Source organism: Bufo bufo, chromosome 7 (assembly GCF_905171765.1).
Source record: "Bufo bufo chromosome 7, aBufBuf1.1, whole genome shotgun sequence".
NCBI classification, from domain to species: Eukaryota; Metazoa; Chordata; class Amphibia; order Anura; family Bufonidae; genus Bufo; species Bufo bufo.
In genome coordinates, this window is record NC_053395.1 from 39134818 (window position 1) to 39161435 (window position 26618).

A 26618-nucleotide genomic window follows, 5' to 3' on the forward strand; every position below is an offset into this window, starting at 1 on the left:
GGTCAGAAGAGAAAGGACAACCACCAGTATTCCTGAAGTTTGGTCTTCAGAGGTGGAAGGGTTTGATAAAAATCAGACATGGGAGGGTTATGCTAGGCATTAAGACATTTACGTGCAACGTGAGGACAACTAGGTGTGTGGCAAAGACCTTTTGTCCTAAACTTCTGTTTAGGAATGTTAACAGATATGTTCACAGAAGTAGAGTAGACAGGAAAGTATGCAGGAAAGGTGATATACAGCTTCATTTATCTACCCACAACTTAAACATATTACATTTTTGCTTCTCAACTTCTATAGCTGGATCTTAGAAATGATTGACTCCTAAGATGATCACGTTACCTACACATTCATTTGCATTGCCTATTTCTGACATCAACTGCACAAAGCACTGCTCTGTGGGTTTGGCAGGGACAAGACTTTAACTAAAACAATGTGTCCAGATCTCAGGGGATCCTGCTATGCCGGTGACAGAGCCAAATATGGTATCTTTGTAAAGCATAGATCTTCAGCGTTTCTATTGCTATTTGTTCTGTTTGTCGCAAGGTTACATCACATTACACTTCAGGAATCATCGTTCACGTTGACTTCTAGAATTTCTTCCAAATTTGTTCTGGGTTTGCATGCATTTCTAATTATTTACTGCAAAAAGGATCCTAGATATGTTGTTTCAAAGAGAACCTGTCACATTGAAAATGGTGTCTGAGCTGAAGGCAGCATGTTATAGAGGAAGAGGAGCTGAGCAGATCGATATATAGTTTTATTGGAAAATAGTCAGGAAAACGTATAATTTATTTATTTACAACCTTGCTCATTCTGGGCTTTGAAGTCAAGGAGGTGGTCCTATCAGTGATTGACAGCCTTCTCTCTATGAGGAGGTGGTCCTATCAATGATTGACAGCCTTCCCTCTATGAATGTGCATACAGATAGCTGTCAATCACTGATAGGACCACTTCCTCATAGAGGGAAGGCTGTCAATCACTGATAGGACCGCCTCCTCATAGAGGGAAGGCTGTCAATCACTGATAGGACCTCCTCCTCATAGAGGGAAGGCTGTCAATCACTGATAGGACCACCTCCTCATAGAGGGAAGGCTGTCAATCACTGATAGGACCGCCTCCTCATAGAGGGAAGACTGTCAGTCACTGATGTGGCCGCCTCCTCATAGAGGGAAGGCTGTCAATCACTGATAGGACCACCTTCTCATAGAGGGAAGGCTGTTAATCACTGATAGGACCGCCTATTCATAGAGGGAAGGCTGTCAGTCACTGATAGGACCGCCTCCTCATAGAGGGAAGACTGTCAATCACTGATAGGACCTCCTCCTCATAGAGGGAAGGCTTTCAATCACTGATAGGACCACCTATTCATAGAGGGAAGGCTGTCAGTCACTGATAGGGCCGCCTCCTCATAGAGGGAAGGCTGTCAATCACGGATAGGGCCACCTCCTCATAGAGGGAAGGCTGCCAATCACTGATAGGACCACCTATTCATAAAGGGAAGGCTGTCAATCACTGATAGGGCCACCTCCTCATAGAGGGAAGGCTGTCAATAACTGATAGGACCGCCTACTTATAGAAGGAAAGCTGTCAATCACTGATAGGACCGCCTCCTCATAGAGGGAAGTCTGTCAATCACTGATAGGACCACCTCCTCATAAAGGGAAGGCTGTCAATCACTGATAGGGCCGCCTCCTCACAGAGGGAAGGCTGTCAGTCACTGATAGGACCGTCTCCTCATAGAGGGAAGGCTGTCAATCACTGATAGGACCACCTCCCCATAAAAGGAAGGCTGTCAATCACTGATAGGACCGCCTCCTCATAGAGGAAAGTCTGTCAATCACTGATAGGACCACCTCCTCATAAAGGGAAGGCTGTCAATCACTGATAGGACTGCCTATTCATAGAGGGAAGGCTGTCAGTCACTGATAGGACCTCCTCCTCATAGAGAGAAGGCTGTCAATCACTGATAGGGCCGCCTCCTCATAGAGGGAAGGCTGTCAGTCACTGATAGGACCGCTTCCTCATAGAGGGAAGGCTGTCAGACACTGATAGGACCTCCTCCTCATAGAGGGAAAGCTGTCAATCACTGATAGGGCCGCCTCCTCATAGAGGAAGGGCTGTCAGTCACAGATAGGACCACCTCCTCATAGAGGGAAGGCTGTCAGTCACTGATAGGACCACCGCCTCATAGAGGGAAGGCTGTCAGTCACTGATAGGACCACCTCCTCATAGAGGGAAGGCTGTCAGTCACTGATAGGACCACCTCCTCATAGAGGGACTCCTTGACGTTAAAGCCCAAAATGAACAGGAATTTAAATGAAAGAAATACATGTCTTACTGAATCTTTTCCCACAAAACTACATGTCAATCTGCTCAGCTTCTCCTGCTCGATAAGATGCTGTCTGAAGATTATTTAGCATTTTCATGGTGACAGGTTTTTGGTTACTTTTTAGGTTCTATTGGATGGCTTTGGTATAGCTCCATGCTATGGCAGTGATGTGGTTTGCCTATTATGAGGGATGCTCTACAAATTGCCGTCAGTCTGTACTAGATATCACATAAATATATACTGTATGCTACAGCTTCTACCTTTTGCCATTTTATAAAGAAATCTGATTAATAAAGCAGGTTACGAAGGGCGATATCATAGCTTCACTCTGCCGAGCTGCATTTTGTTTTCTCAGCAATGTTTCTAGCGACCTGTTTGTCTCAGATTATTCAGGTTCATGCAGCATCTACTAGAAATCCACAACAGAAAATCGGCAATTAGGCTTGGTAGTACTCGAACCACAAAAACTTTCTCCCTATTACTGCCCTATTACCGTAATTAGATTTTTATAAAACTACTTTTAAGCAGTGGGGCATTTTTTACAGTAAATATTTGGTGTGATCTCATGAAGACTAACCCTTCTCTAATGACATACCAGTGATCACCAGCCTTTGGATCCCACAGAAAGGTTTTCTTTGGCCAGTGCAGTTGTGCAAGGAAATGTAGCATTACGTGCAATAATAAATAGTCAACCATATACCGTAATATATTGCTCTGGCTCATAGAAGGAAGACCCGAGTATTTGTGTCAGCCCACATGACCTAACTAGGCATATGGACAGGCCTCATCTTTAAGGGCCTCCTTTTAACTGAGCATTTGCTTCTGTGTACAACAGATTTTCAAAAATTTTGTATGAAATAAAAAATTGTGTCAATATAGTGAATGATTGGCCTATTTAATTGTCACCAGTCTGAGTATTGGTTGACGCGTTATAGTTATACTCGTTTATAATACACCCACAAAGACGTTACTTCTTAGGTCAGGTTTCTTGATGCACTTTTGGAAGCCAATTTAAAAAGTGGATCATAAAAGGAGAAAAAGGACCGATATGACTTCTCTTTTTTTGAATTCACTCCTGGTTTTGGCTTCCAAAACTGGATTCAGAAACCTGACCATGTGGGCTGCATTATGTTAAACACATATTTGTGTTTCAGGTGATGAAGGCGACAACTTCTATGTCATCGATCAAGGAGAAGCTGATGTAAGTATTGCAGTGTGTATATATCAGTACATGGCTCTTTTTTTTGCATAGGAGACAAGGCATGTGACCTTTGTATACTAAATGCAAGCCATTAGAAGAAAAAAACAACAAAAGCTTTAGAACAGTCAGTCTTCAAAGAGACATTCATATTGGATGTGATACCACAAACCCACCTTGATTACAGATAACACCTCTGTGTTTATAATATACTTACCATTCTGGAGTTTCATGGACTGGCCTCCTGGGGACCTAGTCACTTGAGGCTCTTCTGAAAATCCAGTCCTCCAGACGTCATGTTCTTCACCAAGCTTCTGGCCTGGGGTATGAACAGGATGTCACTGTGTGAGGGCCAGAATTACTCCTCTCCCTGGCGCATGCACAGACTGAGTGGAAATAGCTTGCACATGCACCAGGAAAAGGAATAGTTCTGCCCCCATCAGTAGCAGAAGTCCCGTCCATGGGCCAGGTCGGAAACCTTGTAAAAAATGTGACATCAGCAGAAGCTGGACTTTCAGAAGAAAAGTGTCACAAAACCTTTCTCCTGCAGGGGTGTTAGACATAAAGAAGGTGGAGGTGAGGGACTAGAAAATCCCTTTACAGCTGAAAGTGTACACTAGACAGATAAAATAACAATAAATTGCTCAATGTCTTAGTCATAGTCCTGTGCCGGTAGCCTTAGGTCACAAGGTTGATGTCTTTTATATTGTACCTCTACTGATGTTAGACACTACAGAGTGCCCACATCTCCCACGTCTCGAAACTTGGAACACTATTGATTTTCAGAACCCTTTGAACCATTCCCAAAATGGCATTGATTTGCTAAACCAACCTTGCAGTGTTAGGCAATCTTACTACACAAAGCACAGCTGATGTGAATGGATCTTGAGGTGGCCATACAAACTGAGGAACCTACTAATTTCTGAGGGGCTGGTCAACTATCTAATGGGTATCGGGGTGTCCAGGCTCTGCTGATGGTAGGTCTTGGTCAGCGAAGGTGTGGGCCGTTGACTTTTAACAGGTCCGGTCCTTTGTTTTTAAGGGAGATATGCAGTTGCCACCAGTAGCTTACTCCCTTCTCCGCATTGAGATGCCTAGCTGAGCATATTTGTGTACGGGGGATTGGCATCTTTGTGGGTGCCATGTTCATATGTATGCATTGCTAAGAAAAATGATGTTTTAGTATATATATGCAAATGTGCCTCTAAGAGCAACTGGGGTGTTGCCATTACATCTAGAGGCTCTGCTCTCTCTGCAGCTGCCACGCCCTCTGCCCTTTAATTGACAGGGCCAGGCAGTGGAAATCTCATCACACCTAGCCCTGTCAATCCAAGTGTAGGGAGTGCGGCAGTTCGGAAAGAGATCAGAGCCTCTAGGTGTAATGGAAACACCCCCGCTGCTCCTGGAGGCTCATTTGCATATATTAAAACATCATTTTTCTCAGCAATGCGGACACATATGAACATGGGACCAACACAGATACCCCTTCAGCTGCCAAGTGCACATGTAACAGGTGAGCCAGTTTCATAAGTACAAATCTGATGACAGATGTGCTTTAAGGCTGGGTTCACATATGCTTTGTGGACTCCGGTAGTTTGTTTCGGTAGAGGAACAGACTACTGGAGTTCACTATATCTGGCATAGCCATATACTGCCATGCACTGCCAGCGATATGTCCACTTTCTGGCATAAATACCGGCTTTTGGCCAGTGAAAAAACACCTTTATGCCGGAAGGCTACCTGTTCGGATCCCATTATAGTCAATGGGATCCACTGGTGCACGGCAGTATCCGGCTCTCCTGGAACAGACTACCAGAGTTTAAAACACATACAGTATGTAAACCCAGCCCAAGTTTACAATGATGTATCAGGGATTTCCAGTAAAGGAAATCTCAAGGCAGCCCTGAACGGATTTAGGTGCTTATCTTGGAGATTGGCGTAGGTGTAACCTTTTTTAAGGTACCTTTACTCGAGGCCATGATAGGTACGATTGAGTCATTTCTTGGTGTAGTGAACGTTTCAACAATGTCCCGTTAGACGCGCCGTCTATCGTTCACAAAATCGTCATTTCTGTCGAATATCCCATCGTTTGTAAAGCAGACTGTTGTGTTTACACAAAGCGAAATTTAAGTGGCGTGCAGTGAATGATTCCCGTTTACACGTATAAAATCGTTAACGTCCAATGATGATTTTTGTGGCCACACAAACGATCGAACCAGCGAGAAATCTACCGATTGTCGGTTATCGCTCTATCGTTCATTGCTTTTACACTGCTCGATAATTGTGCAGTTTTGCTCGATTTAACGATAATTTACACGATAATCGACTTGTTTAAAGGTAACGTTACTCCAAAACTGTGGCCTTGATATAAGACATATCAGAAGATCACTGCTGAGGGTTTTTAACTTTAATCTTGATGCCCTCTAACCATATTATTTTTTTTAACTTCATTTTTGTTCTCTTTGTATATAGACTGAGGTTTTTTCATCCAGTGCAGTGATATTATTCTAAGACAAATATTCCGTAACTAATTCCTGTTGTTCAAACATAGCACCCTCAGAAGGAGACCAACTATTGACTAATGATTTAACGAGCACTAAAAAGGTTCCTGAGAATCAGTAAATGGTGTTAAGTCCCTGTGTTTTACTAATGATGCAGTCCGTCGATTGGTCTTAACTCAATAACAAAGAGGATATCACTTTACCTCCAGTTAAGTAATAGAACCTCCAGGGATAGATCTCGGCGGTGAGGAGGCCACCAGGATGGAATGCACCTGAGGGGGACATTAGCACTGAAGGGAACTTGTTTATTGGTATTTTGTGGCTCATTTCTGCTGAGTGGGTACGGGAATAACCATGGACAATTTCCTCTTCCAAAACCCTCCTTTACTAATGCTCTAAGCAAGGAAATTACTAATCTGTACTCTATGTAACCCATTCCAGTTAGGCGGACAATGGGTCAAACTCAGCCAGATGAGTAATACTACCCTTTGACTACTGTTCTCTTCTTATTTATACAATAAAACTGCAAATTAGGAAGCCGTATAGTTCAAGACATCTATGATAAGAGGCAATATGGCCGACAGCACCTTCTTAGACATTGGCAGCAAAAATGGGGTAAAAAAAATGAAACACGTAAGGCTATAGGTCTATAGCTGTGAAAAGTTTTTTTTGAGAATTGACAGTGATTATCTAATGACTGATGTGCCCTTTACATCTAATAAAATGTTACTTTTGGATGTATCTTTTATGATAAGAAATTTGGCAAAGTACTGTCCAAGTCCGTGAGGGTTAAAGATGTTTTCAAGCAGGAAAAATATTGATGTCAGCGTGCTCAGAGTGGCTTAAAGCCTAAAATAACCAAAGCTCACCAATGCTGTTCCACCACTGCCTGGCTCCCTAAAGCTTTCTACTTCCTGCTCCCATTTTGTGTAGGTAGTCATTTCCTGTGTGTCGAGGCGGGGATAGGAAGTAGAAATCAGTGGTGACCCGAACAGCATTAGAGTGGTATCGACAGGAGATTGGTGAGGTGACTATTAGTTCTTTTATGTTTTTAAAGGGTAACTGTCATGTTTTCATCAAAAAATCTATTTTAGCATATGTTACTGCTGCAGAAGCATTATCCATAAAGCAATCTTTAGTTTATTCACTTACCACTGTTTTCCTTGAGTTTTCCCCTTAGTTACAGCTGTTTAAACATTTACAATATGAGAATCTTTTCAAGATGGCTCCTCTGCCAGTTCTCTGAGGCCAAAACTGTTTTCCCTCACTTCTCATACACACTTGCTGTAGCCAGCAGCTCCCTGCCAGCCAATCAGATTGGATTACTGAGAGACACGCCTCCTCACTCTGAAGCCTAATGCAGGCATGCAGTGTGAAGGACCGCCCCTCCGTCTTCTTAGCCAGAGACAGACAAACCATAGCAATGGTCTTTTAAGGGAGCAGTGGAAAGGGACAGAGGACATTAATGAAAGCTGTTATTATAAGGTAATTACAGATCTTTTGACAATCATTGACAGACTAACGCAGGTATACATGCCTAGCTCTAATAAACTAGCAAATAAAAAAAAATATGACACTTACCCTTTAAGCCATTCTGAGCTATCGTCCACCAATGTTATCCATGTTGGAAAACCCCTTTAAATTATAGCACACTTTCTGGGTTCGAGGGTTGACTTTGTATCGCCAGAATAGAAGATATAAACATATAAAGAACAGGGGCATTGACTGTGTATTCCAATCAGCGGCAACATGGATGGGACAGGTAGCTGTGGTCTGATCAGTGCAGATACAAGTAAGTGACTTTGGCAAAATTGACTCTTAAAGTGCCAGATAGTTCAAGTCTCATGAAGTGTTTGTGCAGTCTCTTGATTGAAACCCATGACCAAGAAGGTTTTAGAACAGAGAACAGCCATATCTTGTTCAAAGCAGGACCATCGCCATCTCCTAACCATCTATTTTACTTGTCGTAGTCAAACTTTTGTTATAGTCTATTCTTTGTGATTTTTTTTTTATTGAACTTTTTACATTTTTGTTTCTTGGGGATCATATGAGTAATGGTCTCTATTTGGGTTTTTAGGCTTCTCAACGGTTTCTGATTGTCTCGATCAACGCCTTCCCTTTTTCCTCTAAATGTTTATAAATGTAATAATCTTTTTTCAGTAAACACGTTCTTCTCATATTATGTCCAACACAAGATAAAGCCTCAGTCAGATCATTAGTGGAAGGTTTTTCTTCATTTGTTCCAATTTCTGTTTTCCCATTTGCTTATGAAAGTCTTTACCACACCAAATTTCAAATACATCAAAGTTCTCTTTTTGGACTAGTTCTTTATTGCTGAGCTCTCCAATGCTGTAAAAACATCAGACACCAACATAGTGTAGACTGTTCTGATATTTCTTTTCTATATATATTATAGCTCTTTTCTAATATCTCACAGCTGTTTTGTGATAACAGGTGTTTAAGTAGTAATTATCTGTGTAAAAGGACAGAATAGTCGTTCCAGAGCATAGAGTATCTGTCCCTTCTTATGGAACATGTATCTGACCTGCATATAAAAAAAATAATCTGGTGACAATGACCAACATCATGGCATTGACAGTTTATTTGTGGAGAATATGCCATAGTGGGCATTTACGATGTCTCTAGAGCCTCCACTTAATGTTTTCTCTTAAATCCCAGCTGCCTAATCTGAAAGGGGTAAGGTTTGTTATTGGACTGGACCGACAATAAATTGACGGTGGTATAGTGTCATAAAGCTTATCTATATGTATCTAATAAGCTTTAGTTCAAAAAGATTATTATGGTGATATATGATGGTAGTTCGTTATATAACGGTACGTTCCATAGACTAATGGAAGTAGTTTGATCGTTGAAAAACCATTGAATGAACCTTTGTCTGGTGAACAATCGTTACGTCGATGCATCCGTACACATTTTAGCCCATATTGACTACCACATATCCGTACATGATCAACAACAAGAGGTAGAACAATCTTTCTGGAAACATTTTTCAAAAGAGGATCTCTCGTCCGACCAAAAAGTTTGAACATGGCCAACAGTTTTCCTGCCAATGACCATGTGACATTAGTCACCTGAAATGATTATTTGTTGTTAAATTTGACACCATAAATGATCATTTCGGTTGAAATCCTACAGTTTGATCAACTTCAGACTAATATGCATGGCTAACTAACCATAAGAAGCAAAGTGGACTGTACCGAACATCTCAGTGGCTTTCGACATAATGTTATCCTGACAGGATACCTTTCCAACCAGTTTATGAAATTGCCCAATGCTGTCTCAGGCTTGTGTGTGGCAGCTTGTCTATGGTGAGGTGGCCATCCACATTAATCTAAAGTTGATCAAAATGGATGACTTCAACCAAACGAATATTCCTTGTCTGAAATTTAGCAACAAAAGATTGTTTTATCCAACTGGTGACAGACCATTATCGTCTGAAAGAACTAGAATCTCATAGAAGAATCATTAATGAATGAAAGATATTTCTTTGAAAAACATTCTGAGAAAGAGCTCTCTTCTCATTGAACATGTATGTCCAGTTTGAACGGCCAATATAGACTAAATTGTGTTTGGCTCTGTGTGTGAAATGATCATTTACCAGATGTTTGTCTGTTCTACTGCTGTTCCACCATCAACCAACTTCTGTTTACTGTGTATGGCGACCCTTAAACTCCCAACAAAAAGTCATTATTGCTTCCAGGGTAAGTTTGGAATCCAGGAATGAGTTTTACAAATTACAATGTACCATGCACATTCTGTGGGTTCTGTGGCTTCCGACCTTGGGGATCATATTTCTTCTAGATGTTACCACTTCACTTTGCCAACATGATTATCTGACTTTTTGGAAGGTGATGTCCAAATAATCCTGGCATGTGAAGGTTAATGTGAAATGGAACTGGCCAACGTGGAGCCATGAGCTCAACCCTATCATACACCTTTGAGAAATATTGAAGTGTCGGTTATTTACCAGACGTTATCACCCACCATTGATGGCCAATCTCATGGATGATCTTTGGCTTCAGATGAAGCAAATCCCCACATTTGTGTTCCAAAATGTATTACCAAGCCTCTCTAGGAGAGTGGAAGGGCCACCTCTAAATGCTTGTGGGTTTGGAATGAGATGTTCAACAACCACATGTGGCTGGAATGTTCAGGTGTATGTATTGTCCATAATATCTATATATACCTGTATACATCAACACATCTGCAACCGTTGGCACTCCAGATGAAGCTATAAATCCCAGCATGCCCTGACAGCTACAGGTATATGTGTATCTGCTGTGCATTTTTATCCATGTGGAAAGTATCTCACTAATATTGGGTGTTTCCTGTTCGTTGAGGTTTTGTTATGTAATTGGCAGCTAATATTTTAGGGCAAGTAGCATTGTTTAGGAGCAGAGCCAGCTTCACGTTGCATACCATAGACCTTATCTGACATTAACACATCACACGTCTACTAGAAAAATGTTCAGACCTGTCTTTCTGACTAAGCCGATCGTAAAGTAGCTGAACAGAAGTGATGACACGCGGAGTATCTTTCTACAGTGCAGGACATGTATCACACCAGCAAAGATCATACAGATTGGTTTATTAGTAGTAACTACAGCAGCAGACAGGAAATGTACAGACACGGGTTTTACAGGAAAGTGGAAATCAATAGATTAACCGTAATAACAGACTGTGTTTTGACCAGCACATGCTGGGAAGGTCGCAGTTTGGTGCTAGGTTGAAAGTGGTAACCAATATGGCGGCAGATTCTGGGTCACTTTTGTAAAAATGGCTGCCTGAAAAAAACGAATTAAACCAAACTGTGGATATTGTTCCAATGTCTGAATTATTACATTCTGGGTGAAAATCTGGACAACCCTTTTTGTACATGAGGAGTCAGCTGAAGCCTGCAGTTTCAGGGGAGGCTATGGTATTACATGATGCCCCATTGGCAAGAATTGAATGCACTCTAGAGCAGGATCCACATTGTGCAGCTGCCCTCTGCTCTAACTAGAGGGAGAACCCGAGCAGAGATCAGCTCCATTAGACTAGTTTACTTCTGTGTGGCAATGGACACTCTTTTTCTATTGCTTTTGATGGGAAACATAGTGCTGCATGCACAGTCGGACTGGCTCCATGCTAAGTCAGTGGGGACTGTGGGGTGCCATTGTGCATTTATAGCAAACACCATGACACATATGTGAACAGAGCCTTAAGTAGGCTTCAGCCACATCTGTGTTGGGTATTCAGTTCTTCTGTTCAAGCCAAAAATGAATCCATCATATGATGGTCACCAACGGCACCCTGTGGACCCCATTGACTATCAGTATGGTCCATCGGGTTTCCATCGTTTGTCCATCCTTTTACCAGATAAAATAGTGCAACATTCTGCTCTATTTTATCCAGCATTTTTGAGGGAATCTGCGATGGAGGCCCCTAATGGACCCACCAACGCACATGTGATCGAAGCTATACGTATCTCCTAACAGGACATATGGACAGGGGTTGTGTTTATAATGATAACAACAAAGATTATGATATAATTAAAGGCTCCGCATTTATTTTTTATTTTTTTTGGTCAACCATCTAATGTCTGTGGGGAGCTCCCAACTCTTCCCTGATAGATGATGTAGGGTGATATAAGGATCGGGCAAATTGAATTTTTTTCACCTGATTTCCTTGTTTTCCCAGGAGATAAACTGCCCCCAGAGAGGTCTGGCAGCGGCTTTCTCCTCTCTTCACATTGAAAATACGTACATGCCTCGGCCGAGACAAGTTTGTATATGTAAGGGTTTGGTTTGGTTGACAGCTTTTGCGGATGTATGTTCACCATAACTCCATTCTGACCCTGGTTGTCCTGATGGTACAATCCCTTTTAAGATGTGGCTGCCTGTGAAAGCCCCCCATACACATTATAGCATTGTCGACAGAACCCACCCTTTTCAGGAGAATTGGACAAATATCTATTGTGTATGGGGAGCTTCTGACTTGAGTTGCAAAACCTGATCTCTTAGGAGGAAGAGTCAGACTACCGATGCCTGGCTCCTCACAGAACGTACATTCACATAGTCTGAAAGCTACTGAAGGTGTTTGAGCATTTCAGCCCAGAATGAGTTCAGAACAACAATAGAATGAAGGGCTTTTTACACGGGTAATACAGTTAATTAGGGGTGGGCGATATGGCCGAAAATCTATATTGCGATATAATTTCAGGCATGTGCGATATATTCTATATTTCGGGGCAGTTAAACTTTTTTTTAAACTTTTTTTTTAACTTTTTTTTAAAATAACTATTAGCCTCCTTAGGGGCTAGAACCCTTGTCCTATTTACCCTGATAGAGCTCTATTAAGGTGAATAGGACTTCACACACTCCCTGCTGCTCTGTGCATAGTACACACAGCAGCAGGGAGCCGACTATGGCAGCCTGGGCTTGAGTAGCGTCCTGGCTGCCATGGTAACCGATCGAAGCTGCCACCCTGGGGCCACTGCCACCAATGATTTAATCGTGTGGAGGGGGGTTGGTGCATATAATATAATACTTAGAAGAGGGGGATATGGTTAATATGCCTGAATACAAACGTAGCCTGCATGTGCTGGCTATATCCCATACCTGGCCATGTCCCCCAGAGCCAGTGCCATCAGCCCCCAAGCCCCATGGCATTTGCCATCATCTGCCTCAGATATATTCCCCAGAGCCAGTGCCATCAGATCAGGCCATCCTTTGCAAATAGATTCCCACCGATCCTACTGCCTTCCCCAGAAGAATCGCTATACTTACCTTTCCTGCAGGGTGCCCGGCGAGTCGGCAGTCCGCAGGTGTCGCGTCTTCTTCCCAGCATGCATTGCAGGACCTGACGTCACACACAGCGTCAGCCAGCGGGCTAATGCTGTGTGCACGCCAGACCCTAGCCACTCCAGTACAGCGCGGTGCGGACTCGGGAGCCGGAGCCACGGAGCGGTGAGAAGCTTCTTCAATTCACTACCGCTCTGTGCTCATATCGCGGTCAGGCGATATATGCGACATGGACAAAATCTGTATCGTTGCACAGATTCATATCGTGCATATCGCATATATCGCCCACCCCTACAGTTAATGCAAACTGTATAGGGGACGAACAATCGTTACTACGATTGTTTGGCCCCTTTACTGTTTACCTATTGTCAGACAGCACAGGAAGATGCTTTCAGCTAATATCATTTGCTGGTTTCTCGGCTGATCACTGCCATGTTTACATGGGCCAATGATTGGGAGTGAGCATTCTTATGAACGACTGTTCCCTGATTATCATGTAAAAGGGTCTTAAAGAGGTCCTCCCACCTGAGACATCGATAGCATATTGCTAGGATATGCCATCAATGTCAGATAGGTGCAGATCCCACCTCTGGGACTCACTCCTATCTCCAGAACGTGGCCCCCAAAGTGAAGGAGGGCACACTGCGCATATACGGCATGTTCTTCATTCATTGCTATAGGAGTTCTAAAAATAGCTGTGAGTGCGCTTGGCTTTTTTCAGAAGTCTCATAGCAGTGATTGGAGAGCATGTTGCTCCAGCATGGCCACCTCTCCATTCACCGCTATGAGCCAGTGCTATTTTGCGTGGAGGGTGGCCGTGCATGTGCAGCTGCTCTCAATTCAGTTTGAAGGCCCCGCTGTGGACATAGAAGGGGGTCCCAGAGGTTGAACAAACACCTATCTGACATTGATAGCATCTCCTAGCAACATGCCACCAATGTCCAAGATGGAAATGCCCCTTTAAGAATAGCATGTTAAAGAGTTAAAGTTAATTGGCCGCCGATCATTAATGGAAAGGATGAGATCTCCTTACTTCATAGGAACACGTAGTCAGTAAGGTTCTCGAAAAAAACTGAAGTTCCTCTAAATGATATTAGCAGACTGGTGGGAAAACCCCCCACTTCTGATTGAAGGGTCCTTCAAGATAAGCATGTCCTGCTGGGAATTGTAGTTCCGCAGCAGCTGGGATACTACCGTCTTGCTGATCCAGTCTTGTGACATTTACTTTCCTGTATCTTTTCACACATCTGTATGAAAGTACGTGTGAAGGAGATGTGTTAGTGGGATGAGTGCGCGCTTCCTCAACCACTTGAAAGAAGCACTTGTGAGGACACAGATGTAGGAACATGCCCGGGACTCTGCTGGCGGCTTCTCTGATTCTCTGGATACACACCAGGCCAGCTTCACCTGCGACCTCAGGAATGGCCTCAGCCACATGAAGGCCACCATGCAGAAACCCAACGCTGGAGCTAAAAGTGAAAACCATTTAGAGTGCAAACATCTCTCTTCTCCTCCGTTTACATTGGCTCCTTACTCAACCTGCTTTACAGTGATACACACATTATTTGCTGATACAGACAGTCGGAGCTGATAAGATCTGTGAGAACGGCACATCAAAGCCTAGCGTCATGACAGTAGCAGTTCTGATACAAAACCCATGTGAGGACAGGAAGCCCTATCTCCAGTCTGCATTGGCCTTCATGTGGCTGACCACAAAGGGATGGGCACATCAGAGGTGTCCCGGGAAGGAAAGAACTTCGTGTATTTTTGGGAATGAAGCTGGAGGCCACAGCAGTGTCCTGGACTGATACGGCATTCAGCATACTTCTGTACTTGTAGCGGGATTATATATTAGGACTCATCATTATGATAATATTCCACACAGGGGCGTAGAGGTAGCAGTCGCTACCGGGCCTAGGAGTCTGAGGAGGCCCAAAGACCCTTGTGCCACATAAGAAGACACCAATATTATAGAAAGTGCATGCTGGTCAAGTTACACCTCTGGCTGGAAGGAAGGGGTTAGGTCAAGAATGTTTGCCTCAGGCAGCACGAAGGCTATGTGCTTCCCTGCCCCTGGACATATCAATTGTCATACATTCTCCATTGATGCTCAGTGGAGACCCCCCTCTAATAAATGCAGCCGCAAGTCATGTGGCCTCCATAGTCAAATCACACTCTAGACTAGTCCTAGTGCCCATAATACAGTCACGTGAATGCATTATGGGATATCGCTACGCACCGCAGGGCAGGAGAGGTGGTGCAGCGGTCAGGAGCTGATGATGGTCCTGATGGGCGGCACGTGGCCTTTATAGAGGAAGCCGCTGTGGGAAACCATAGAATTTTTAATAGGTCTCAATTAAAGTTAAATTATAGTTTAAAAAGACTTGAAAATCTATTAAGATGCGGAATTAGGACAAACAAATGCAATATTTGCAACATTTTTCTTATATAAGCTCAAGTCTCACTATACCAAGCCTGCCCCCATAATTCCTGGCTAGCCCTCTCATAGTGACAATGTCCTCATACCATGGCACCAGAAAAAACTGTTTACAAATTGTCAGTGTTACCAATAGCAACCAATCCTATTACTTCTGCACCTCTAACATTTGGAATCTGGTTGCTGTGGGCAACACTGACATTCTTTTTCTTGGAATAGTTTCTGTGCACTAAAGGAGTTAAGCCATGATGACAAAGCTAGAGCCAGCCCTGTACCACACATGGATCCAGAGATCTCCCCATGTATTACTCCAATTGCTCTGCTAGATTTATTTCAGGCTGACAGCCTCAGGGGGCATGTCCTTTCTCAGGAGTTGTGTCCCTTCTGCTGAAGCTTTCTCCCTTTCACAGCTCAGGAGCATGTCCTTTCTGCTGTGGTTCTCTTCCTGTCCCAGCTCAGGTTTTTTTTCCTTTCTGCTGTAGCTTTCTCCTTTCTGCTGCAGCTCTCTCCCTATCACAGCCTAGCAGGTGTGTCCTTTCTGCTGCAGCTTTCTCCCTTTCACAGCTCAGGAGTATGTCCTTTCTGCTGTAGTTATCTTCCTGTCCCAGCTCATTTTTTTTTTCTGCTGCAGCTCTCTCCTTATCACAACTCAGGGGGAAAGTCCTTTTAGCTGTAGCTCTCTCCCTATCACAGCCTAGCTGGTGTGTCCTTTCTGCTGCAGCTTTCTCCCTTTCACAGCTTACTCAGCATGTCCTTTCTGCTCTATCTCTCTCCCTATCACAGCTCAGGAGCAAGTCCTTTTTGCTGTAGTTCTCTTCCTATCACAGCTCAGGGGTTGTTTTCTTTCTGCTGCAGCTTTCTCCCTATCACAACTCAGGGGGCATGTCCTTTCTGCTTTAGCTCTCTCCCTCTCACAGCTCAGGGGGCATGTCCTTTCTGCTTTAGCTCTCTCCCTCTCACAGCTCAGGGGGCATGTCCTTTCTGCTTTAGCTCTCTCCCTATCACAGCTCAGGGGGCATGGCCTTTCTGCCGCAGCTATCTCCCTGTAACTGCCACAGCTTTTAACAGAAGATATTTCTAGTTGCAGTTGAAGATTTAAACTGAGCGCATACGACCAGCTCAGTAAAACGGACAAAAAAATAAGGAAAATAACAAACAGCAGGTGGCGCTCTACAGATACATTTTATTGAATAACTCAGTGGCTATACTAGATTTTTAGTTACTTGCAATTACAAAAGTATTCAGATCCAGGCGCTGGTTTGAAAAATGTAGAATGTGTTTTGTGGCACAGCACTTTTAATGTCTATAGTGCCTGCTTCAAAAGCAACGAGAAAAAAAAAAGTATTGACTTGTCACCATCAAATATTAAGATCTGTTAAGGAAGGCACATACTCCTCAAAATCCATCCAGTCTTTCATAGGGAAAATATAAAACATTTTACATTTCCAGATATCTCTTATCTTGATGGGTCTGTACCAGGCTGTGCCTGGGCAAGTGGAGTGGCGACTCCTGTAGATGCCCAAAATGACCACCCATAGCAGTTGCAATTACTTAAAAAATCCATCGTACATGTCCCACTGACGTCCTTGAGAACTTGCACAATGTAATGTGTGTCTTTTAACACTTACACGTTACAGCGCTGAAGTCATCTTTAGCAACTAGATAGCAAACCATGGCTTCCCGCTAATGTAGCTTAGCAGTAGGTGGGAGGTTGCTTTTGTTTAGTTTTTCACCACTTCTGTCTGTGGTCAGGTTGTGTAAGTGATTTCATGACGCTGCAGACTGCCTTTCATCAAGTCCTTTACCATCACATTCGTTGGGGAATTTACTTTCCATGTATTTCTTTTGCAACTTCAGCAGAAGGGAAGGTCCATTGGCTCATCTGATGACATTCCTGGAGTAATGCTCAAAAAGAGGCAAAATTCCCAGCTCCGACCTGAGCCGACTTTTGTGCTTGACTTGATGACAGCACAATCTGTGCCCCAGGTATGTGTCCAAGCCTGGGGCATCCTTCCGGCGGACTCCAAATATTTTGGGTGTCATTGAGATTAGTGAATGTTGGATGGTTCTCGTCATGTTTCACATGAAACCCTAGCATGTCGGTTATACAAGTTTGTGTTTTCATGTACACATTTCCCTGTGCTTGATGTTTAGTATCAGTGAAACTTTTATGCAGATATGTTTCTCGGTGCACCAAAGATGGGGCCACTCCGTTCGATGCATCTGGCTTGCCCTGGGTCATCTGTGCTGACTCTGAAATCTCAGGGACTGTCCATCAAACCGGGGGGGGGGGGGGGGGGGCAATGGGCGGTATTGCTTGCAGAGCGATTGTGCAGCAAACAGATCAACCCTGGCCACTGGTGCACCGAAAACCTAATTTGGATAAAATTTCAAAGAGGGATATCTCAGGATTAGAGGATCAGATTGTCACCATAAATGTCTGGTTATGTTTCATGGCACCTACCCTACATGGCGGTATGCGTATTTTGAAACTGATTTTGGAGGTGACAAACTCCCTTTAAGTCCTATAACTGTGAAGAGAACCTTTACCAAAACTGTTGACATATCCATTGCATTGGTCCTCTTTCGACAACTTTGGTCCTGATGGTAAGAAAGCTGGCAGCAGAAAACTGCTGGTATCCAAGCAAGAACCATTGGGGTCAACACCGCCAACAGCAAGGAGAAGGTGAATGAAATTCCTAGTAGAGCTTTTTAGGAAGTGTGTCCGATCAACCTCAGCAACGAAGGTGACTCTCAGAACATTTCAAATTTCTATGCCATAACTTCTTTGTAGAAAGTTTACAGGAACATAGTGGTAGTCACCCAGGATCCATTACATTTGTAGAAGAGGCAAACAGCTGAATGGACTGTTCACACAAGAGGACTTCAGGGACTTGGTTCCAGGATTTTTAAAAATGTTATTTTCAGGGGAGAAACTATTTAGGTTGCATCTGCATTGGAGGCTCCTTCATATACAGTACAGACCAAAAGTTTGGACACACCTTCTCATTCAAAGAGTTTTCTTTATTTTCATGACTATGAAGGCATCAAAACTATGAATTAACACATGTGGAATTATATACATAACAAACAAGTGTGAAACAACAGAAAATATGTCATATTCTAGGTTCTTCAAAGTAGCCACCTTTTGCTTTGATTACTGCTTTGCACACTCTTGGCATTCTCTTGATGAGCTTCAAGAGGTAGTCCCCTGAAATGGTCTTCCAACAGTCTTGAAGGAGTTCCCAGAGATGCTTAGCACTTGTTGGCCCTTTTGCCTTCACTCTGCGGTCCAGCTCACCCCAAACCATCTCGATTGGGTTCAGGTTCGGTGACTGTGGAGGCCAGGTCATCTGGCGCAGCACCCCATCACTCTCCTTCATGATCAAATAGCCCTTACTTTCAAAGTTTTCCCAATTTTTCGGCTGACTGACTGACCTTCAATTCTTAAAGTAATGATGGCCACTCATTTTTCTTTACTTAGCTGCTTTTTTCTTGCCATAATACAAATTCTAACAGTCTATTCAGTAGGACTATCAGCTGTGTATCCACCTGACTTCTCCTCAACGCAACTGATGGTCCCAACCCCATTTATAAGGCAAGAAATCCCACTTATTAAACCTGACAGGCCACACCTGTGAAGTGAAAACCATTTCAGGGGACTACCTCTTGAAGCTCATCAAGAGAATGGCAAGAGTGTGCAAAGCAGTAATCAAAGCAAAAGGTGGCTACTTTGAAGAACCTAGAATATGACATATTTTCTGTTGTTTCACACTTGTTTGTTATGTATATAATTCCACATGTGTTAATTCATAGTTTTGATGCCTTCAGTGTGAATCTACAATTTTCATAGTCATGAAAATAAAGAAAACTCTTTGAATGAGAAGGTGTGTCCAAACTTTACTTGTGGGGCCACTCCGTTTGATGCATCTGGTACTGTACTGTCGAAAATGTCAAACAAAATAGCACAGCATGCAGCGCTACTTTCTCTGGTAAAATTATGGACACCATGACGAAACCCAGCAGACCCCGTTATAGTCAGTAGTTTCTGTTGGACCTCGTTCATGTCCGCCATGCAACAGATCAGGTCTTTTGCTCACATTTTTTTTTCTTCTGTTCTTACGATGGAACAGAAGGACAGACTGCCCAACGCAAATGTGAATGAAGCCTAACGGTACAACCACATTTCCAGGTTTTTTGATGCCAGTTTTTGAAGCGCAAATCAGAAATGGACCAGAAAGTTGGGTCAGTGGCCAGTCTTGATAATGATCTTCAGCTCAGTCTTCACATTCATGTTCCAAAATCAAGCCTCTCTCGAAGGGTATGGCCATATGTGCAGGTTTTTAATGCGTTTTTTTGTTTGTTTTTTTTAAGCCAAAATCAGAACTGGATCAGAAAGTAGATAAAGTATAAAGGACAGATACAACTTCTCTCTTTTTGAATCCACTCCTGGTTTTAGCTTCCAAGGCTACATAAAAAATCCTGAACATTTGACCGTGCCCTCACAATGCATTTTCGTTAACAAAATCAGTAGTTCTATATTCAGGTGACTATAATTTTCCAAGCACCAGGCTGACGACTCAGCATTGCTTATTGCTGGCAGTTGTGACTTTTTTCTTTTAGTTCCAGTAAACCTTATTATTATGTCATTCTAGAGCAGTCATGCTCAACCTGCGGTCCTCCAGCTCTTGCAAAACTACAACTCCCAGCATGCCTGAACAGCCTACAGCTATCAGTCTACAGCCGGGCATTGTGGGAGTTGTAGATTTACAACAGCTGGAGGGCCGCAGGTTGAGCATGCCTGTTCTAGGGGTTCACAATGTAATGTTATGTTTGGTATGATCCAATGAACTGGCATGATGTTACATAGGAGTTATGGCTAACTGCATGGCATGCAGTCTGTTTTCTTAGTCTAAGCGAGGTTAATAAGTTGATATTCACACCAATGACCCCACTCAGTAAAATACAAATGCTGACATGACAGCTTGTTACACATTCAGGTCATCCATATTCTCATTAATACATGACTTCCATTTGGTGTCTAATTGACCCTCCAGAAGAAGTATTGTTAGGCCCATGAGACTGGCAATATATTACTCGTTTTATTAATGATATTATGGATGGATGGAGAGTGGACCTTCAGAAATATTTACTCTGGTAAACCATGGTACCCCAGTCAAGAAATTCCTCCTTTTAAGCCCAAGGTAGGCAGTCTAGTCTGAAAATCCTTCCCCAAGGTACCTCACTCAGACAGTCCCTCCCATTAAGCCCAGCTTAAACCAGTCTGATAATCACCCCCTTAGGCCCAAGGTACCTCAATCAGACAGTCCCCTCCATTAGCTCCCAGGTGCCCAGTCTGACAATCCATCCCTTTAAGCCCATGGTGCCCCAGTCTGACATCCATCCCTTTAGGCACAAGGTACTTTAGTCTGAAAATTCCTTCCGTTAAGCTCAAAGTACTCCAATATCACAATCCCTTCCATTAGGCCAAAGGTACCTCAGTCTGACTGTCTCTTTATATAGGTACAAGGCACCCCAGTCTCACAATCCTGTTCATTAACCCCAAGATGCATCTGACAATCCATGCCTTTAGACCCAAGGTACCGCTGTCTGGCAAATCATTCCCTTTCGGCCCAAGGTACCTCAGTCTCACAATCCATTCCTTTTTAGGCTTAAGGTACCCCAGTCTGACAAGGTAATTTATGTACACTGGTTGTAGGAAAACATGTACTGTTAACTATTTGGATAGTTTAGAAGAAGCATTATCTACTGATGATCATGTCTTATTGGCCAAAAAATATCCATCTCACCCTTTAAATTGCATTGTATACCTCTCCTTCCAATCTCCATTAATAGAATATTGAATGACTTCTCACAATTGGAAAAATCATAGAACTATTTATCTATTTTTGTTGGGGGTGGGGGATGTTTTTTAATTGAAAACTCTTGGTTTCCACTGGCTATGTTGTTAAACACATTGAGTGATAGCTTGTTTCCCAAGAATTTTCCCAGGGAATGGTTGACTTTTAAAAAATTAGGCTGAAAGCCCAAGTATTTTGAGGTTAATCGGTTTAGGAGAAAGAAGTGGACTCTGAGGAACAAAGAACAGGTCTCATCAAAGGCCACCTTAGTCTCTCTCCTTCGATTCACAGGGTTGCATTTCCCCTGCCACCCTCATTAATGCTATCAACACGTCTCTTTGCTTTCAGGTTTGACAGGTGTAATAAAAGGTCAGAGTTGTGACAGTTCTGCTTGTCGATTCTGTGAGTGTCCAACTCCAGAGCGAAAATAACCTAGGCCCAGTGAGCCACAGGAGCTGAAATCTCCCAGGGGTAAATAAGACCATTGTAGTAGAGCAGCAAGTCCTGTAACCCGATCCTCAAAGTACGTTGTGCAGCCTTTGTGACCAAGTGAGGAAACTATTAGGCTATTGTTTGTGCCCCTATTCTTTTCCTCAATTCATTAGAAATAGATTATTAATAGGTTTGGAGATAACCGAAGACATCGGCTAAAAGCAAACAATTTCCTGCTGGTTAACCCTTTCATGTGTCTCCTTTGTTCAGGTCTACGTGAATGGAGAGTGGGTCACCAGCATTGGAGAAGGAGGAAGCTTCGGAGAACTTGCATTAATTTATGGAACCCCAAGAGCTGCAACTGTCAAGGCCAAAACAGATCTTAAGTTATGGGGCATCGATCGAGACAGCTATAGACGTATACTTATGGTGAGTTGAGTCTTATTGGTATTTTATTGAAGCATCTATTGGTAACCACCAAAATGTATTGGTCAGAAAGCTACTGAAGAACCCTAAGATAAGTCAGAAGAAGGGATCCTTTTTGACCAAAAGAAGAATAATATGATCCAGTTTTAGACAATTGCTTGAAATATGATGAGTACAAGAACACAGATTTTGGCACTTTCTGTCACCCAAGTCATGTTTCTGCCATCCCTTTTGCTCTAGTCTGGTATTTGTTGTCAGCATACTCACAAGAACATGGAGTATTTTAGGAAATAAGAACTGATGACAGTAAGCTTTCCAATTATATTTATGTATAGCAGAAGCAGAATCCTAAAGTGAAAGTTATCTCCTAAAGCATAGCTATTAGTAAGATTCACAAATATGTGTCAGGACCTTACCAGAATGGAGTCATTTATTTTATGATGCAAATTACATGTTAGGCTTGCGCATAAGAAAAAATCCCCAGAAACAACCCTGTCCCCATTGCTGCTTAGCTGTATAAGTGCGGGTCTTTTTCTGCCAGTGGTTCGGTGCTCGTGAAATGGATTATCCCATGATTAATCCAAAAAAGTGAAAATCAGACATTGTATAGTTCATGACAATCTCTTTCTAACAAAGCTAGAACCAGCCCTGTACCCAGGGGTGGGATTCAAATTTTTAACAACAGGTTCCCTACCCAACAGCAGACACGCGGCATCACACATACACATAAAAACACCATATATACGCTACACACACATGCCATCCAGCTAAGGAGCTGAACTATCTGCGGCGTGCAAAGCAATGAAAGCGAACATCTCCAGCTGCCCTGCCACCACCAAAGCCCCGGATCAGGACTCAGCCGATAACACGGTTCTCCGATCCAGTTGTAATTTTTACAACCGGATCTGGGGAACTGGCTGAATCCCATGCCAGCCTGTACCTCACATGGATAGCGAGTTCTCCCCAGTCATTCCTCCAACTGCTCTTCTAGATTTATTTCAGGCTGGCAGATCAGGATTGAAGGATAGAACTGAGCATGTGCGACCACCTCAGCAAATCGTGCAGGGCAAGGTCTCTTGTTTTCAATAACACACTGCGGGCGGAAACTTCCGCCCGGCAGTGTGTTCGGTGACGTCACCGGCTCTGATGGGCAGGCTTTAGCGCTAAATCCCACCCATCAGTGCCGGTGACGTCACCGGGCTTCCTGGCAGCCCCATGGAGAGCCCTGGTACGTCACCGGATCTCCAAAAAATGCCTTTGCCCTGCGCTATTTAGCGCAGGGCAAAGGAAAGCATCGGAGCATGAACTGCTCCGATGCTCAAGTCAGGGGGGCTGCCGGGGTGAAAATGGAGGTATGTCCGGGTTCAGCTCTGAACCCGGACAACCCCTTTAAGGCAGCACGGTACTGTGAGGTCAGTGTTAAGGCAGTGGTGTACTTTGGAGGTCACTGTTAAGGGGACGGGCCCATGAGGAGGTCACTGTCAAGGGAGTGGGGTGCTTTGAAACTCACTGTTAAAGGGGCGGGCTGCTGTGAAGGTCAAAGTTAATGGGATGGGCTGCTGTGGAGGTCCTATTTTAAACTGGCGTGTCACTGTGGGGGGGGGGGGTCAGTGTTAAGGGGTCGGGGACCGTGGAGTTCACTGTTAAAGGGGCGGGGTACTGTAGAGGTCACTGTTATGGGGGATACTGTCGATATGTTTTAACGACACACACAAACATCAAATGAAATAGATGAAATATACCCGAGCGAAGCCGGATCCTTCTGGTAGTAGAAAATAAAAAAGAATACAGGGCAGAATTATCTGAAGCAGTGTGGAAGAATAGGTGACCATGATAATGTACTTGGCACTTCCTCAGTAGGCCCCTTTGGTTGCAACAGATTTGGCTGAGGGCTAATCTGAGGAGTGGAGTCTTAAAGGGGTATTCCCATCTTAGACAATGGGGGCATATCACTAGAGAGGCCGCCGCTCCAATTCATTCCTATTGGGCCGACGGGAACAGCCGAGCCACGGCGGCCCCATAGAAATGAATGGAGGGCGGCTGTGCATGCGCATTGCACCCTGCACACCTTTTGAGCCTCCGTTCTCAGTGTAGGTCCCATCGGTGGGACCCGCACCTATCAGACAAAGGGGGCATATCATAGCGATATGTCCCCATTGTCTGAGATGAGAAAACCCCTTCAAGGAATTGCTATCTCTTTAGTATATTCTTAAGGATGTATTATACCTGCCGATTTTTCGGCAGATGATCGCTAATGAGCGTTCGTAGTAATGCTCGTTAGTGATCGTCTGGCAGTCTAAGGCTACTTTCACACTAGCGTTCGGGGCTCCGCTTGTGAGCTCCGTTTGAAGGCTCTCACAAGCGGCCCCGAACGGATCCGTCCAGCCCTAATGCATTCTGAGTGGACGCGGATCCGCTCAGAATGCATCAGTCTGGCGGCGTTCAGCCTCCGCTCCGCTCAGCAAGCGGACACCTGAACGCAGCTTGCAGCGTTCGGGTGTCCGCCTGGCCGTGCGGAGGCAAACGGATCTGTCCAGACTGTCCAATGTAAGTCAATGGGGACGGATCCGTTTTCACTGACACAATATGGCTCAATTTTCAAACGGATCCGTCCCCCATTGATTTTCAATGTAAAGTCAAATTGGATCCGTTTGCATTATCATGAACAAAAAAAAAAAAATATATATATATATATATATATATATATATTTTTTTTTCATGGTAATGCAAACGGATCCGTTCTGAACGGATCTAAGCGTTTGCATTATAGGTGCGGATCCGTCTGTGCAGATACCAGACGGATCCGCACCTAACGCAGGTGTGAAAGTAGCCTGATACTGCTGCTTATTTCCAAATCTTTTGACGGGTTAAAAAAATCTTCTTTTGCATTGTTTCGGCAAACAATGATTCAGTATAGGAAAGAACGATGGTATAACGAACGCTCCTCCCTATACTGAGAAGGATATCCCTGCATGTAATTGTAGCGGTCTTCTCCACTAGAGAGTAGACGATTGCTGGGAAGGAACGCTTCCTTCCTGACAATTGCCTGTTAAATCGGGCTGTCTAATACAGCCTTAGTGGAGTTATCCAAATTCCCTCCAATGCCCCTTCGTATACATTATACTTACCTGCTCCCCGACACCCGCGTCGCTCCGGATCCCTGCACGGCCGCCGCTGCATTTCCCCGTCGCGCCGATCAAATCATCCGGCGATGGGGGGGAGCAGTCAACAGCAGGCCGCGACGGTGAAGAGCCCCCTTGAGGCCTGCTTTTGGCTGTTCCCCCCGGCCGTGCAGGAATCCGGAGTGATGCGGGTGCCGGAGAGCAGGTAAGTCTAATGTATACGATCGGCCTGGGCATTGGAGAGGATCTTTTAGAAATTGGATAACCCCTTTAAGAATGAAAAACTGCCTTGCAAGGTTTGCAGCATAAAAGTTAGATACGTGGGACACGTCGGAAAGCAACCTGTCAGGATCTGATCCACTTAGCACGATCACAACGTTGTAATAGCCGGTGAATGTAATATGCTAAACGCTTTGTGTTTATAAATAGCCAAAAGTTTTGAAGCCTTGTGGTTGGCACGGCAAATCAGAGCGGGATTATCAGTAGACAGGAGAGGAATTCTGAGACGCTTCGGTGCCTCAAGTTCTCCTTAGCGTGCTCCGAATCTGCAAATAGCAGCAAAAATATGTCACAAGATTACTACGTTAAATCCACAGCAAACAAGTGGGCAGTTCACTTGTCATACCCGTCTACCTCTGCTGTTGGCCTCTTCTTGAACCAGGACAGAGGGTCCTATTCATCAACCTGCCATGCAAACTCACCTGTAATCAGAAACCCAACTTCCCTCAGTCTTGCCACTCATTTTCATGCTCAATCACAGCACTGTACACAGTAACGGCTGTGGGTCCCTCGCTACTGATTTACACTCCCGTTAATTCCTCCCGGAAAAATATCTTCATTCCCATACCTTGTCTGGAAATGCAAAGCGTGGTTACACAGGTGGACAAAGTGAAAAAAATAATCACACGTTTTTACACGGAGTTGACCTAATGGTTTATTCATGATCTGCTTTGAATTTTGAGGCCAGATGTTGGATGTGGCCACCATCCATACTTCATTCTTGAGATTGGGTCTTATCGCTTCAAATTCCGTCCAAGGGTCGGACATGGACTTGGGATGTTAGACCTGCCATATGACTTATTTTCAATTCTCTACCCACCAGTACGGGCTCCTTTAAATTGTGATCGACTCTACCGCAGTGAGGTCTAGACTTTCCATCTACAGCCTATAATGAGATGCTAATTCCATGCAAATTATAACAAATCCCATCTATTTCTGGAGATTCGTGCGTATACTCTTTCCTTTATGTAAGATGTGTGGTTGGAAAATGACACCTCGTCTTCGTGGTCCGACCAGTTAAAAAAAAAAAATTCCCCAGAAAAGGAGTCAACTTGGAAATTTCCAGCTTAGCTCTTGACTGCTTCGATGGATTCATGATATGGTCACGTGATACATTGGAGAAGAAGACACTGGTTTCGCTAGGTTCAACCTATTTCTGTTGTGCCCATTTGTGTTCATGGATTCCTCAGTAAGTCTCGATATATCAAAAAATGAAATGATTTGGATCAA

The 26618-nt window shown here is 43.7% G+C and overlaps 1 protein-coding gene across 2 annotated transcripts in view; it reads left to right on the top strand.

The window, feature by feature from the left end:
- PRKAR1B (protein kinase cAMP-dependent type I regulatory subunit beta) overlaps positions 1-26618 on the top strand; it is a 155579-nt gene that overhangs the window by 90096 nt on the left and 38865 nt on the right. For both annotated transcript variants that reach the window (XM_040441954.1, XM_040441955.1), the window contains exons 6-7: positions 3484-3530; positions 21832-21990. In XM_040441954.1, the coding sequence (XP_040297888.1) occupies positions 3484-3530; positions 21832-21990 (206 nt within the window). The remainder of the gene's footprint in view (positions 1-3483; positions 3531-21831; positions 21991-26618) is intronic.